The sequence below is a fragment of the Chenopodium album genome, chromosome 20, assembly GCF_948465745.1.
Source record: "Chenopodium album chromosome 20, dcCheAlbu1.1, whole genome shotgun sequence".
Classification (NCBI taxonomy): domain Eukaryota; kingdom Viridiplantae; phylum Streptophyta; class Magnoliopsida; order Caryophyllales; family Amaranthaceae; genus Chenopodium; species Chenopodium album.
This window is the reverse complement of record NC_137853.1, coordinates 38,450,828-38,467,307: the sequence shown is the minus strand read 5'-3', so window position 1 is coordinate 38,467,307 and position 16,480 is coordinate 38,450,828. Positions and strand designations below refer to the sequence as shown.

The 16,480-nt window shown below is 35.1% G+C and overlaps 2 protein-coding genes across 2 annotated transcripts; one reads left to right on the top strand and one right to left on the bottom strand.

The window, feature by feature from the left end:
• Nucleotides 1–510: 510 nt before the first annotated feature.
• LOC145598725 (protein PEP-RELATED DEVELOPMENT ARRESTED 1, chloroplastic-like) lies at nucleotides 511–5,679 on the bottom strand. The gene is made up of 9 exons (XM_081655111.1): nucleotides 5,242–5,679; nucleotides 4,052–4,207; nucleotides 3,773–3,841; nucleotides 3,507–3,677; nucleotides 1,920–2,063; nucleotides 1,573–1,725; nucleotides 1,429–1,494; nucleotides 1,236–1,295; nucleotides 511–1,043 (listed from the first exon to the last, which is right to left on the bottom strand). Exons 1-9 carry the CDS (start codon nucleotides 5,551–5,553, stop codon nucleotides 999–1,001), a joined length of 1,176 nt encoding a protein of 391 aa, XP_081511237.1. The 5' UTR covers nucleotides 5,554–5,679; the 3' UTR covers nucleotides 511–998.
• Nucleotides 5,680–9,578: 3,899 nt separating this feature from the next.
• LOC145598437 (uncharacterized protein At5g48480-like) lies at nucleotides 9,579–11,336 on the top strand. Its single transcript, XM_081654787.1, has 2 exons — nucleotides 9,579–9,983; nucleotides 10,818–11,336. Exons 1-2 carry the CDS (start codon nucleotides 9,718–9,720, stop codon nucleotides 11,035–11,037), a joined length of 486 nt encoding a protein of 161 aa, XP_081510913.1. The 5' UTR covers nucleotides 9,579–9,717; the 3' UTR covers nucleotides 11,038–11,336.
• Nucleotides 11,337–16,480: the final 5,144 nt, after the last annotated feature.

Sequence of the window (16,480 nt, the reverse complement as noted above, 5' to 3'; positions counted from 1 at the left end):
TAGGGATAATAACAAGCCGAGTCGAGATTGAGACAGCATGGTTCAACACGTAACACTTACATCTACTTAAGAGCTTTTTCAGGCTAAATACGCTCCTTTGCCTTGGGTTCACATATTGTTGTAAGGAAATTGAGCAATCTCAATTTTATTTGTAGGGGCCTTGGGCTTGGCACATCCCATGGAGCCCAGACTGTCACCTTGATAACAATCCATCATAAATCAACTTTCTGTATTATCAACTCTCAATCACCATCGTAATAATCCAATTGCACCAACTCTTTACATTTCTTGAGTTGTTAGTCTAGCATAATAAATAAATGAAACAATAATTGAAAATTCACAAAGGGTTTCTTCAGAAATCGATTACTCGTATGTTATAGTCTAGTAGCTGTTCAATAATAGTAATACAGATGCCCAAGATACTGCCTCATACTTTACTGTCACTTTTAAAATGTTGACGAAACCCGACAAACCGAAGTAACAAATAGATCCAGAAATGAAGATGAGAATAACTGATAAATTGCTCTATATTCATCAGAAAACAATTTTTTTGAAAGTAAAACATTAAGTACATTATTTAGATACCAAAAATAATTCTATCAACAGACAGACAGTGATATTGCAGATAAGGTCACTAGAACTTTTACGTACTTTTCTTCTTTTGAAGTATAGATGGTTGCCATGATAAGAAAACATTGTCGGAAGACTATAACAGATGTATTCAAATAATCCAGCTTCCTAACTCATACGGTTACATACACGTGTCAATACACCTATATATATCATGTTACCTTAGTTTCTATGGAGCTCATGTTCTGTAGGCAGGGGGAAAGTTGCTCAAGTCTGTGCTTATCGCCTGCGTGTTTGATTGCAATGAACTATGTACAATTAGCTTGCTGAGCTTTGAATGCCATGCACCTCAACCAGTGTCAGGCCGATCAAAAATTGATTTCAAACTGAAGAACCTTCACTGCAGGGCTTGCAGCTATAGTTGAAGCTCAAAATGCTATCTCTTCAAGTACTTCAAGTGTTTTTTGGTGCACCTGAATGAATGGTTTCAAGGTGAGCCAATATTATATGCACAGCGTCAAAGGATATTGGAAAAAATAAAAGAAATGAATGATAATTTAATAGTGTTGTGAGGATATTCAAGGATAACATGTGATAGGGAGGAGAAATTATGAATCATATATCTCTCAGCATATTGATCCAAAATGAAGACAAATGAAGGTTACCCATTCTAGATGCTGTGCAGTGATGCCTGAGACATTTCCAGCATAAATTCCCCCAAGTACCTGATAGAAAAGAGACAAGGTGGGTAAAAGTCCATCTGTCATCAATTTATGCCACAAAGCACAAACAGTTCTTGTAGCTCTTATTCAGGATGTAAGAGGTCACATATATATATGAGCTAATTGTCACTCATACCTTCGTTACAGTCTCGAGAAAAATTCCAGGACGCACTGGAGGCGCATTTCTCCCAGATAAACTTTCCTGAATTATACATATATAGGACGTCAACAAACTGACATAGCGAAGGCAACACCCCAATAACCGAGTTATCATACTTACTCTTCCTACAACTCCACGAGGACCACCAGTTCTGCCATCTTTGTCAGTGCTGGGATCATCTGCACCTTCATCCTTACCTAGCATTACATTTCTGATCATCTCCAGGACCGTTTTACTAGGTTTTAATGCTACTAGCTTGGTCAAATAATTTACCTGAAGTATGGTGAGGTACATTTGCATTCATTAGAAAGATAATCATAGGAAGAAAAGAAAGCAGCAAGAAGACATACTTTTGCATGTTGATACATAATATTACGAGATTTGAAAAGAGTACATGAAAGCTGAGTAACAACATTATTATTGATGATAAAGAGTATCCAACTAAAGATGCCAGAAATCTGTCAAACCTCTGACTCAGGGAGAGTATTAAAACCACGATCATTTCTTTCGTCAAGTATTCCTCCTCCCATCATATTTCGAGCTTCTTCTCTGATTAAGACAAGCCTGGCAAGCAGCTTTCTATCAGGAATAACAGGTCGAGTTTCCATTGTCTGTCAAAGTTACTTGAGTGAGTAACATAAACCATTACTGGTTTTACATCAAGTTAATGAAACAAAAATAAAATAATGGTGTGAAAGGACTGAGTATCTAATCTAAAATAAACAAGGGAGTAATCAACTATATCATATTTTTTGGAGGAAGGGGGTGTAATCTGCATCCAATTTTTTTCCCATTCAGGTCCCCCCTCTTATCTCATATCGCTTCATAGCACGCCGCAGTGCATAAGTTAGACGACAGGAAGCAGCTTAATCGTAGATAACAAACAATCTCTTGTAATTAACTTGTCACAAAAACAATACAAAGTATATTTGCTGTTTATTTGTCTTGCTGATCCAAGCCAGCAACATATGGCACTCACAGCTCATTTGTAGCTATTAAGCTGACAACAGCCTTTTTTTTTTTGGGCCTTTCTACTAGAACAATAAAAGTGAGCATGGACAAAGGAGAGAAGGAAGGTTTAAAAGCATGCATGTGGACCCTCTAGCATAGATGAAAAAACACAAGAAAGAAGCACACTAACATACGCTATATGAAGGAGTACATAATGCATGTATGGCTTAAGTCCCTTGTTGGTCAAAGAAACACCATAGGTTTACTTACTCTAGCTAGCTTAAATAGGTAGAGCTGGGGTAACAAACAAACTACAGGCCAAGATATGTTCTAAGATTTCTAACCATAGACAAAAGACAGATCTCACAGCCTAATGCTTCATTATAAAAGTGCCAACAAGATATCATTACCTATTAAATATGACATGGGAAGGTGTCACAAGGTCAAGGTTTAAAATCTTGGCTTACAAGGATATAGTTGTCGGCTTTTGCACTTGTGTTACTGCATGACAATCTACTAAGTGCAGCAACAAGCATATCCGCAGGAATGACCAATTCAATATCACGGTCAGTTTTAAATTTTGAATTTGAGATTTTAAACCTGTATGATATAAGATGTCAAATGAACCAGATTACCAGACTTATACTACTAGTCATGTTAATTAACTATGAAAATTGACAGCAGAGAACTTTAAACTACTTTTCCTCCACATCTGTAGCTAATACATTTTGTATTATAGAAGAAGATAAATGTTAAAAATTACTTGCACTGACATTAAAAGCTGGTAGCATCATATACACTATGTTTGAGCCCTTTATGATGCAGCATGCACACCATAGTATTAGCACTAGCATAATGCATATTCCATAATTTCAGAGACAGGTTTCAAAGGTCACAGAGATTCTCCTATAGACCAAACAAGGGGGCAATACATCTACATGGTCAGCATGTTGCATAGCACAACAGGATGAAGAATATGGAGATGCAGACTGAAACTTACATGGAAGATTATTAGTGATATCAACTCATCCATATCTTAGAGCTAAGTTCAATTCTTAGACTAAATAAACAAGAAGAGGCATGGCCTACGAAGATCTAATTACCTCCAACAAGTCATCAGCCTGATTTGCTATATCAAGAAGGTTAGCACCAGGAAGATGAACCTTCGTGCCATTTTCACCCTTGAATTCTCCACCTCCAGCAGCCACACGGCGTAGCAACTCATGTCTGCTCTCCTTCTGTGGAGTTCTACAAAGTAGTCCAACAACTTGTACCTAGATATGAATCAAGGTTTGTTACGAAATGCACGTACATGAAGACAATCACCATAATGTAGTACTGAGAGCATAGAATAAGAGCTCATTCTCACATGTGGGGGGCATTTCTTCGTGAGATGGGATAATACTGTTTCCTTGATGACCTCCAGGAGCGCCTTGCGCTGACAAGAAACAAGCCAACAACTGAGTTTTTAGCATTTAGGAAGTAAGACCTTGAGTGTTACTATTATGAGTAGTTTCATTTCTCAGGGGCAAGAAAGAGGTAACACGTTATGCTTTCTGTATATGCATCATTTTCTGATATACCTACTTCGAACCTTATACTCCATATGGTTTTTTTACATGAAGGGAGAGACGTCTTACTCAAGTACCTTATCATCCTCGTCTTTTTCAGCTGTTTGAATCATGTAATCCAGAGCCATCATGAACCCAGACTCCATTTCATCAACCCTCTTCCCAATAACTCCTTGTGCAGCCAATTGCACTGCAACTTCCTCAGATGCTTCGTCCATGTACATATCCTCTAGCTGTACCCATAAAAAATGAATAATGAGCATTGTAATAGTCACATTACTTATTACTCACACACCAAAGCTATGCTTTACTCAAACTAGTATATAATGATTAGTTGATGTAGTCTTTGAACCTTAATCCTGAAAGTCGAAATTATGAGTAATACTAGAATCTGATCTCAATTTCTAGCTCTTAGAAACTAATGCAGCCATATACACCTGAAACCAAGAAACAAGTACCTAAAAGCGGTAACATACACATAACACATGGCAAACAAGATCTATAACCTTTGAATATTGTAACAGCCAGCTTCTTTAGGCAGGATGGCATGGTATTAAAGTTTATAATCACTAATGACGGATATAAGCCATTGTTCGGGTACAGGATTTAAGCAATAGCACTTCTTGCAATATGCCAATCATGTTTCTCCAAAATTGGTAGGCAGTGCTTCTCAGTTAATACCAAATTGCAAAACCGAGCACAACAGCCCAAACACTCATTATAGGCTTATAGCCATATAGGCAATACTCGTACGTCATACTCCATCAGCTTACTGAATTACTATTACGAATTGCTTTGATTTGAAGACACTTCCTTCGCATTCAATAAATGATTTCTGTTTATATCGAAAATGTGCACCAACTAGTTATCACTTCTATCATTTTAAAGTGAACGGTCACTAACGGAGGTCAGTTCCGATTCCTCAATTGAATAGTTCTCCGTTTTAGAGCAACAATCAACTTTACATTCATTATCACAAACTCATACACAAAACTCATTTCAGGGTTTAGGGTTTAAGCAACAAATAACATCAACTAAAATCATAACACTCCTGCAAATGTTTAATTGTTTCTCACTCATACGATAGCCTAAATTCCATACTACAATCAACAAACAAGCTAAAAAAACACCCATACACACAACAATAAAATGAACAAATAATCATATAATCGACAATTAACGGCCCGTTTAATAGTCGGTAATAAATGGTGGTAACGAGAATGAATTTAACTGTTACTTTGCAAAAAGTATAGCAATAAGGACTCACAAGGGTGATCATTTCTTGAAGGACAGAAGTAGCTTGCTCCCCACCTTTGAGAATAGCTTCATACTGAGAGTTATCGGGTTTCTCGCTAAATCTGTCATGGTTATCTGATGTTCTACTTCTTGTTGCCGGGTCGGATTCTGGGTACCCACCACCCACTTCATAGCTGGTGCATAAAGATATCAAATGAGCTCTTTTTCTACCAATTTGTGGATTGAATTGGGAGGAAGGAGGTGAAAATGGAAGGAGGGTTAAAGGAGAGGAGAGAGAATTTGTGAGTGAAAATGGCGGGATTAATGAAGAAGAAGAAGCCATTGCTGAAATTTGCAGGATTTGGAAAGAAAGTTGAGGGAATTGGATAATGGGAATTATGAGATTGATGTTTGGGGTCTTGGGGATTTTTGCAGGGTTTTTGATTTTGATTTTGATTTTATTACAGTAAGCTTGCTTGGAAGAAAATGCCGTATGTGGGAATTGAACCCACTAAAACTAGAAAAGAATAGGTGATAAACAAAAACAAAACAAAATATATCGAGCCGAGAATTAAAATCAAATGTCATGTCCAAACCCGCAAAAGGTGATGGACTTGTCGGACCAAATTGGATTTTTTTAGCTCTTTTCGAGCCTAGTAAAAGCTAAAAATATTTGCTTGTCCAAACTCGCCCTTTTCGAGTTGGGTCGTAATTGTACACCTCTATTTAAAACACTATAAGTCATGAGCTCTCGAACCACTGTATTAGGCTCTTAAGAAAGATAAAAACACTTTTCAGTTTGACTTGTTTTTTTCACTGAATTATAATGAGAATTGCGGAAAAGTGAAGGTAAGGGTAATGAATAGAGAGAGAGAAGTCGCATTTAGAACATTAAATTTAGAGGGAAATAGAAAAGTAGGCCCTGCAACACTTTTCCGTCACCGGGGTTGGGTTTTGGTGGTAAAAGCCAACTTTATATATTTGTGGTGGTAAAATAAAACTTTATATTATGTAGGTGGTAAAAGTAAATAAGTCGTTTTTTGAAGGTAGTAAAAGTTACAATTCTCTTATAATTGCTACAAAGTTGTATCTCATATAGGTCATTTTAGTATGACTTTTATAAGAAGTGCTTATGAGATGGTTTCATCAAAGACTTGTATGCAATGTTAATCAATTAATAAACTAACATGCCTGATTAGCAGATGCGTGGATGTTTGAGAGTTTGTTAATTGTATTACATGTGTGTAGTGCGTAAAGTGTGTGTGACATCATTACATTTCATCACTTTAATTTGTGTATACGAGCTTTAGGATATACGGTGTAAGTACTTGTTGGATGGATATCTTCCAATTACTTCACCGTATAACTTCTAATATAAACCCTTTCATCAATCTTTAAAGTGGTTGCAAATTCAGTTTGTGTGTTGAATTATGTGCCCTAAACCCCCAATATGGTTGAATTGATGTGCTATATTAGTTGCTCCATGAACTTCTATTTACAACTCATCTTGTTAATAATGGATCTGTTCCCAATATATTATTTTATGGGTTTTTCTACACAGTGCCCCTGTGGTATTGACTTTTCCAAGGTGTGCCCACCCAATTTCAAAATTCTACACTGTACCCTCAAGGTACATTTAATGTCTACACTGTAGCCTTCCGTTAAGTCGCCGTTTGCTAATTCCGTTAGTTTTATTTATCCACACCTAGCAACCACCGCACCCAGCAACCACCACACCTAGCAACCACCACACACCAACAACCACCATACACCAACAACCCCATCATCGCATATCGCCTCACCAAAGAAAGTGTTCGCAAGAATGGAAGAATTTTGTTCGAAAATTTGCAGAAAATTTCAACAAATTAGTTTAGGGCTTTAGTTTCATCGGATTCGGATTGCAAAATTAAGTTGTTAATTGTTGTTTTCGTTTGGAAATCAAAGATTTGGTTCGAAATAATAGAAAGCCCTAATTTTTTTCCCCAATTTGATTTTCATTGTTAAATTCATCAATTTTGGTTTAATTAGTTTGAGATTAAATACACAAAACTTGTTTTAATTGTTTTTTTCGATTAAAATCTGCATGACTATGCATTTAATTTTGGTTGAAACTTTTCCAAGCTAAGGAACGGCGGTGGTGCGTGGCACTTTTAGTGGCTAGGTGCGGTGGTTTGCTAAGTGCGGTGGTTGCTGGGTGCGATTCGTAGGATGGGTGCGGTTCGTAGAGTTGGGTGGTTTGCTAGGTGCAGTGGTTGGTGGGTGCGATTCGCAGGATGGGTGCGGTTCGTAGGGTGGGCGCGGTGGTTTAATTTGCTAGGTGCGGTGGCTGCTGGGCGCGATTCGCAAGATGGGTGCGGTTCGTAGGGTGGGTGCGGTGGCTTGGGTGAAGTCCGGTGGCTAGAGTGGGGTTCGTTGGGTGGTTCACTGGGTTTGGAGGAGAGAGGGGTTGGTGGTGGGTGGGTTTGGAGGAGTAAGGGGTTTAATTTTAATTTTTTAACAGATTTTTTAGCAAAAGTTAACAGTGTTAACTTTAGGAGTAGTGGAGGGGTTACATCGTACACATTAAAGGTAACTTGGGGTCACAGCGTGGAATTTTGAAAATGGGTGGGCGCAGCTTGGAAAAGTGAATACCTCAAGGATACTGTGTAGAAAAACCCTTATTTTATTTTACGTTATAAGTGAAATATGATGAACTTGTGTGACTTTTTTACTCAAGCTTGCACGTAAATGCAAGAGATTTAGTTCAATAAAATCTTCACATTTTAATGAATTTACAAGTTAAGCATAGTTTGAGTAAAACATATTGCAAATTTATGATGCCCTTACAATTTATGATGTTCTTGTATTGTTTAAATACAAATTTCAAAGTTTAAATACAAATTTCAAACTTTTAATGGCTAGACTAGATCCAATTACTAGTTGACCATGAAATTAGGTAAACCTATTGTGCCTTTTATAGTCCTTTTGTATAGTTATTTATATTGTGATACAGATTTCATTGATGCCTCTAAATGTGCAAGGAAATGAGACTAATTTATATATACTCATAGAAAACAAATCAATGTTAGGCTTCAACCCCCGCCCTTTGGCTCTCTAAACACCAAAAAAAAAAAAAAAATAATGTTGGACTTCAACGAAAAGCTAGTCCTAATGTTAAGGCCCAATAATAAGTTATACATTCTATCATATTCTTCCCCCTTTTTTCATGATTAATTTTTGTGGTATTTCCATGCTCTTCGTTTTAATGTAGTAGATCACTCTCTCAATACCTCTAATTGGTTACTCATGTTTAACCTGCATGGGTTTGGATCGATAATCATCTCACAAGTTATAAGGAGTTTTAAAGATTGGCAATGCTTTTAGTTTTCATGTATCTTTTATATATTCACATTGCACAAAACTTTTATGTTTTAAGGGTAAGTAATTATTCATCAATTTGACTAAAAACACAATGAACTATAATATAAAACAATTAACTTACATACGCAGATAAAATATTTAGCACCAAAGTAATATTTTGATATAATGTATACAAATGTATGTTATCAGTGTGTATATTTAGATAGAAGAATGGTGGTCATATAGTTAGAATAAACGATAATAATATTTTAAGGTGTTACAGTATTTTTCATGTGCGCTATGTTGGTCAATCAATAATGAACTAACGTATATGACCAGCAACGACATGATGCACGCATATCCAATGCTGTGTCAAATTATCATGATATATATGGCTGTCATTGCCGAGTGAATTACATGTGTCCAGCACATGAATTGCATGTACAGTTGTATCTAGCACTATGTTTCATCAATCCGCGTATAACAGACATATGATATATATTACCAAAAGAAGGGATATATAATTTCCAATTAAGTCTAAATATTTCAGTAGACCTAATTAAATCAACAACGATTTCACCAAATGTCATTGAATTACTCGACTAAATTTTTATGGATTATTTTGATACTTTATAAACTTAAATTAAATTTGAAATTGACAAAAAAAATAACGTAAATGCCTCGCTTTATTAAGAAGGTAAGGAGTAAAACTAAAAACCTAAGAAGAACTTTTAACCGAGTTTGTATTGATGGCTAGTAAAAGCGAGACCAGCCCATCAACAACAAAACTAGCCGTTTACAAAGGTGGGCCCAAACCCCAAGAAGAAACCAACGGTAGGTCACCTACAATAAATCACAGTCAGTATTTTTAAATCTCTACTAAAGCCAACTTCAAGGGTAAAACCGGTAAATTCTCATAAAACAAGGGGCCAAGTAATAAAATCATAAAATACCCGGATCAAATCCTAAAAAAAAAAACGGTTCCGCTTCCCCGCTTCTATATATACCCCCCCACAGTTGGCCCTCAATTACCTCGTTTACCCATTTCTCAGTTCAACTTTTAATTTTCTCTCTCCTCCATTTTCGTCTTCCTCCTTTCTTCGATTCTCTTTCTCTCTCCTAGGGTTAGGGTTTCTGCACATTTTCTCTCTCCTCCAAAATTCTGGAAATGGCGACTGAGGTTCAGAACGGAGCTGACAACAACGGTGCTGCTACAATCGTTACTTTCTCGGCGTTCAAGCCACAACTTCAGGTTTCGGCTCCTAACGCTGCTGCTGCTGTTCAGTTCTACAAGGCTGCTTTTGGCGCTGAGGAAGTTAGCCGTGACATGCACCCTAAGAGGAAGGCTGAGCAGGACACTCCTCTTGTTCTCTCGGCTGATCTCAAGCTTGGTGCCTCCGTTTTCTCTGTGTCTGACCTTGCTGTTGATGCTCCGTATGTTTTCTCTCCATTTCATTTTTCCTGTAATTTTTGTGATTTAATGGTGATTTTTGACCGATGCATGATTTTTATCTGTTTATGGAATTATCGTCGTATTTTCTTGATTATTGAAATTTTTTCTGCATTTTTCGTGATTTTATCTATAGAATATACTGTTGCATGATGATTGTGTGATTTTGTCTGTACTTTTAAATCTTCGTTTTCCGTCGATTAATCTTCTCATTTTTAATTTTGCGTCGATTTGTGTGATTTCGCTCAGCAGCTTATTTTTAATCTCTTAAATTATTGTACAATTTCACGTCAATATTCGTTTTCCGTCGATTAAGCTACTCATATAAAATTTTGCGTCGATTTGCGTTTTTTTCGCTCATCTGCTAATTTATCTCCTAAATATTTGCATAAATTGACGTCAAAATTGTGCTATTTGATTTTGTCTACTGATATTTCTGATAATTTCGATCTAAAATTTTTGTTCTACATCATTCAAAAATCGCTTTTCAGAAAGCGACGTTTCAACTTTGTTCTACTTTGATATATCGATAACGTTTTATTTTTCACCTTTATTCTCTCATTTGTACCGCTATTTTTTCCATTTGTCCTATTTTCCATCTTTTCTCTGTACTAATCTTCAGATCTGTTGATTTTCACATCAAAAATATTTAATCAATTTAAATAATTATTTTCTAGATATTTTAAAATATTTTTTCAGTACGTGTACTATCTGATTTCTCTATCCGAAACTTCTTTTCCATCGTCCGTACAATTATTATTTTCCGATTCTTTCTTGCTTTAATCAATTTGTTTTTTTTTTATTATTGGAAAAATCAGGGCGAAAACTGAGGGAGGAGGCCTAGTGTTCAGCTTGGTGACCGATGACCTAGACGCCGCGATTAAGAAGGCAGTAGCAGCTGGAGCCGTGGCCGAAGGCGAAGTGACCGAAGACGAAGTTGCTGGGCGCGTGGGCAAGCTCAAGGACCCCTATGGTTATTTCTGGGTGATCTCAACCCCTGCTCCTGCTCCTGCTAAGCCTGCTGAGGTGGAAGCCTAATCAACCGTCAGATCTTGATCTCTGCTAATTGTTAGGTTGTCTTTTAATATTAGTAGTTAATTAGCAATTAAGGGAAAAACAAGCAGTAGATGAAGAAGAAGATATTAAGGTGAATGAACAGTTATAATCATCGATCTTTAGTTGGGCGTAGTTGGTAGTAATGTTGATAGCGTAATGCTTACGACTCACTGAGTCTCTCTGGTTGTCTTGTCTCCTGAATTCATTTTGAATTTTGAATCACTTTTTGATGGGAGGTTGGAACAAAAAAAAAAGAAATTTACTCTTGTTTTTGATCTGCAGTGCTTAATTTTTTGTTGTCTCAGTCTCTAAAAGTTCTTCACGTCTCTAAAAGTTCTTCGTGTTTTGATTTTAATATCTGCTAATATTCTGTTAGTTCCTTCCGCGCTTGAATGTTATACGTGTTTTGGTTTATTTTTCGTTGATCGTTTATTAGTTCATTCCGACTCTAAATGTTCTTCTGTGACGGTATAGTTTTCCATTAATCTTCTGGTCGGTTCTGTAACTTAAGTTTTTAAGTTTTGGATTTTTCTGTTTTGTTTCGTGTCTAAAAGTTCTTCGTGTTTTGGTTAAGTATCTGTTTTTCTTTTGTTGGTTCCGTGTCATAAAATTTTTGATGTTTTATTTAAGATATGGTTATGGTTATGTTTTTTGCTTTTTAATTGTGTGATTAAGTTTTGGAATCAAAGCATCGATGAGCTAAAAAGTTTTCTGGGGTAGTGTTATTAGAGCGATTAAATAAAAGTTATTCGAATTTTATTTTTGTCCTTTATATTCGAATCGTCGTTGAGCGTGACAAGTCCTTTAATAAATATTGTATGGGGAAGACGCAGAAAAAAGAGTGATGAGGGGTGTGAAGATGTACGTGGCAAATGAATGTGCGAAACGTGTTACTGTTTAATAAATCACGCGCGTTGTGATTGGTTATTTATATGTTTGAAAGTTGATTTAGTGGTCCCCACATTTCGATTCTGGACTAGTGTGTGTAGTGTAGTGTTTTGCGCTGAGTGATGGATCGTCTTTGCTTTTATACTTCTGCCATTTCATTTGCATTTTTTGAAGGACTGTCTAGACTTGTACGAATTACATTTATTTTCTCTCTCCTACTCGTATTTTTTGAGGACTGTACTTGCAAATAGAGGTGTCAAGACTACATCTGATCAGATCCAAAATCAATCTGAAAAATATCCGATTGAGGTTTAGATTCGCGTGAACACAATAATTTAGCATGACCCAACTGTAAAAATTGACCTCCTCTAACCCGATCCGATCATCCGAATTGACACGTCTATTTAGAAATTGGGAAGTATTTTTAATGGGTTGTTATGTTCTTCAAAACTTGTGAAGCATTTCTTAGGTTGTGAAATGTGGTTTTGTTGGATTATAAGGCTTTAATTTGCTTTTCATAAGTGTTAAAGAGAAATTACTGAAATATGCCAAGCTTCTTTTTTGAATAAACTACTCATCTTTTCTGGATCTTATCAGTCCTTTTCTGAATAGCGAAAGCAAGGATGAAATATTTGCTCCCTTGGTGATGCAACAAAATCACATTTTATAATGTTTGCTCTTTTAAAACCTTGTTAAAATTGCTGGCCATAAAATTCCAACCACTCTCCTTGAACATGCAACTAGTCTATACATGTCAAGTCTACTGTCTCGTACTACTAATAAAGATTGTCTGCATAATTTATAAATGTATGAATTTATTACCGTTAACTATATTACCAAGAGTTTGCTTGGTGGAGATGGTCACAGACTCACAAGATTGAGAAATTAAGAAACGTAAATACGTAATAAGAAATAGTAAAAGTAGAGATCGATGAATAAAGTATATGAAAAAAAGTTAAATTTGTACAAATATAGTGGTAAATTAAATTAGAGGATATTTTAATGCAAATGGGATATATATTATGAGACGGAGGGAGTATTTTTAAAGAGTATTGTTGCAACTTGCAAGTAGACACTCCGTATTTGAAAGAGAAAATACAACATAACAATAAAATTGAAAAGAGTATTGCAATTAGTCAAAAATAATTGTTGTGATCAACAAATGAGATTTTGTGTGCTATCAGGCTATAAGCCTATGCCTAATTTGAAAAGAATGAGTAGTTCACAGTGTGGCAAATCTTTAGATGAATTTAATACGGCATAACATAACAATGGAAGAGAAAAGATAACAGATGAAAATGAATGAGTTGCTCATATTGTGTGTGGCAATCTTAAAATGAAATTAAACATCATGTACATCGAGATAAGAATGTACTAAATGTAATTAACAACTAAACAAGAGTGCAATTGTGCAAAGCCATATGGAGTGGTTTGGATAATATGGGTTAGTTTGTCATTATCTTCGTAATCTTTTGATTTATGTACTAATTCAGCAATTTGTTTAACATACAAGTAATAATATAGACATATAGTACAGCACTATAACCTACAAATGCGACGTTGCAGACCTAGCAGAGATTATAAGATTATTAACATTATCCTACAAATTTCTTACTATTATTATAGTCATCTTAGTATTATAAAATGTATTAGCTGAATAGTAGTTCACTAATTACGAGTATTTTTTAAATTGTCAAATTGTACTTATTAATTATTTGCCTCCCGTGCATTTGTTAAGGATAAATTGAGATTTAAAATTGGTAAAAATAAAATTGGTCGTTGGTCGTGGCATCTTCACTGGCGTCCAACCTGAGGTTATCCATTTGGTCGTTTATTAGCACTACAAATCAAATTATGACAAATATTATTTTATTACAAAGTCCTTTTTTTTTCTTGCCAAAATAAAAATTAAAAACAAAGTCTATTTTGTAGCTTCAATAATCCACTAATTACATACTCACATGCTTGGCCATTATAAAATGAGAAGCTAAATTGCTTCATTAGAGTGCTAATTATGTCCACTAAATTGGTACGGAATATAGATTATTGAATGTGCATCTTTCAGCTTGTTTACTGCGTTATCATGAGGGAACCAATTGTTGATGAACACATTATATTAGGGGAATAATCAAAGACTTGCGAATACTTTGTTCTTTAATTGAATTAGTGATTATTCAAATACTTATATAAAAGTAGAAATCCTATGGCAAATTAAAAGTCACGAGTGGCAACGACACGTATTATTTTGTGATGACGTGCTTGTGAAATTGATTATGTCATTCTCTAATTTATTGGAGGACGTGGGTTCTTGAATCTAGTGGATTATGTAACTTATGAATATGCTTTAGAGATCCGGTCCGATCCATATTAAATTCCTAGATCCGTCCTTGCTATAGAGAGATACTAGAGATAGGCAATTAGTATTATGTGCACCATGGTGCACCTGGCCCAATATGTGCCTAATAGAGGAAGCCCAAACAAAAGAAGCCCTCAAAGTTCAGTTTTTTTTTTTTTATTATTTTTTTTATTTTTTTATTTAAGAATAATAGTTCCTCCTCTCTCCAACTGTATCTATTTTAAATTCAAAAAAAAAAACTGTTATATCTATTTTTTTATTTCATTTTAATAATTCTCTCTCTCCTCTCATAAATTAAAAACCTTCCTTAATTAATTCTTTTGTATTTTCTCTCTCCTCTCACCATTTTTCTCTCTTTAAAAACTGCAATCTACCATGGCGAAAGACAAAAAACACATGAAAACACCTTCAAAAAGATAAACATCACTTAAACTTCTTTGATTTTCCTACATTTATGTTAAATTTGCTAATATAATTCAACAAATTGTAAAATTGAAACTATATTCTACTATATAATTGTCTTTTTGACTTTTAAAATTAATTTTTTTTATATAGAAAATCAAAATTATCTAATCCTACTGAAGAGGATGAAGTTGTGTAAGTAATTTATTGTTTAAATTCGCAATTTGATTTTAAATTGTTAATTTTAATATTAACTTGAACCCTAAATTTTTTACATAGTACATGTACAATAATTAGTCAAATGTTACGTTCAACGTCTAAACCCCAAAAAAGAAGAAATTAGATGATGTATCTAAGAAAAAATCAATTGTTTTCAAAAAAAAAAAAAAAAAAAAAAAAAAAACCAATTGTTAAAATCTTTTGAACCCCAATTACTGACCACTGAACACCCTACAAAAACCTTTGAACCTCCTACAAAACTTTTGAACCCCAACCATAAACCACTGAACACCCTTCAAAAAACTTCTAAGCCCCTACAAAAATCTCTGAACCCCAACCGTAAATCACTGAATACCCTACAAAAACCTCTGAACCCCCGATTAAAAATTCTGAACCACAACCACAAACCACTGAACACCTACAAAAACCTCTGAACACCCTACAAAAACTTCTGAATCACAATCACAAACCACTGAACACCCTACAAAAACCTGTGAACCCCTACAAAAACTTCTGACCCACAACCACAAACCACTAAACACCCTTCAAAAACCTCTTAACCCCTCTACAAAAACTTCTGAACCACAACCACAAACCACTGAACATCCTACAAAAACCTCTGAACCCCCTACCAAAACTTCTGAACCCCAACCACAAACCTCTGAACCCCCAAAAACTTCTAAACCCCAACCACAAACCACTGAACACCCTACAAAAACCTATGAACCCCCTACAAAACTTCTAAACCCCAACCACAAACCACTGAACACCCTTTAAAAACTTTTGAACGCCAATCATAAACCACCGAACAATCTACAAAAACCTCTGAACCCCCTACAAAAATTTCTAAACCCCAATCACAAACCACTGAACACCCTTCAAAAACCTTTGAACCCCCTACAAAAACTTCTGAACCCCAACCACAAACCACTGAACACCCTTCAAAAACTTCTGCACTTGAAGACACTGCTTAGAATGCCAAATGTTCAGATTAATAAACTATAAAGTAGACAATGCCAAATTTTTTTCATAAAATAAAAAATACATAGATCTAAAACAAAAATAAGTTCATAAGTAATGTATCGTATGTTCATAATTATAATAAAGATGTTCGTAATTCCAAAAATGCATCTTATGTAATTAAAGAGAATGCATCATACGTTCATATTTTTAACTTAAGATGTTCAAAATAATAAAATATAATCAAATACAGAACTGTTCATAACAAAATGCACAATTATCACTAAAAAATCAAAAGAATATGAAAGCTACATATATATTCCGAAACTCAAACCTAGCCATGGTGATTTAGATAATGAAATCTCATCGGTAAATAATCACACCATTGTCTTAACCACCTTCTCCTCGACGACGACGCTATTTTTAGCTTCACTACTTCATTGTACAAACTCCATTAACAAAGCTTCAAATCAAAGGTTGAAGAAAACAAAATTTGAATTTAATCTATTGTAATAAAGGAATTCACTCTATGGTGATCAAGAATATGAAGGAATTCAATTTAAAAGATGATGAACGAATTCAAGAAAATGAAAAATAAAA

What these genes read in the sequence shown, in the direction of transcription:
- LOC145598725 (XM_081655111.1), bottom strand. Translation starts at nt 5,553, where the DNA reads ATGGCTTCTTCTTCTTCATTAATCCCGCCATTTTCACTCACAAATTCT. An exon ending in TTCAAGAAATGATCACCCTT is followed by an intron (nt 4,208 to 5,241) that starts GTGAGTCCTTAT and finishes TTATGGGTACAG; the next exon opens with CTAGAGGATATGTACATGGA. An exon ending in TTCTCGAGACTGTAACGAAG is followed by an intron (nt 1,296 to 1,428) that starts GTATGAGTGACA and finishes CTTTTCTATCAG; the next exon opens with GTACTTGGGGGAATTTATGC.
- LOC145598437 (XM_081654787.1), top strand. Translation starts at nt 9,718, where the DNA reads ATGGCGACTGAGGTTCAGAACGGAGCTGACAACAACGGTGCTGCTACA. An exon ending in GACCTTGCTGTTGATGCTCC is followed by an intron (nt 9,984 to 10,817) that starts GTATGTTTTCTC and finishes TGGAAAAATCAG; the next exon opens with GGCGAAAACTGAGGGAGGAG.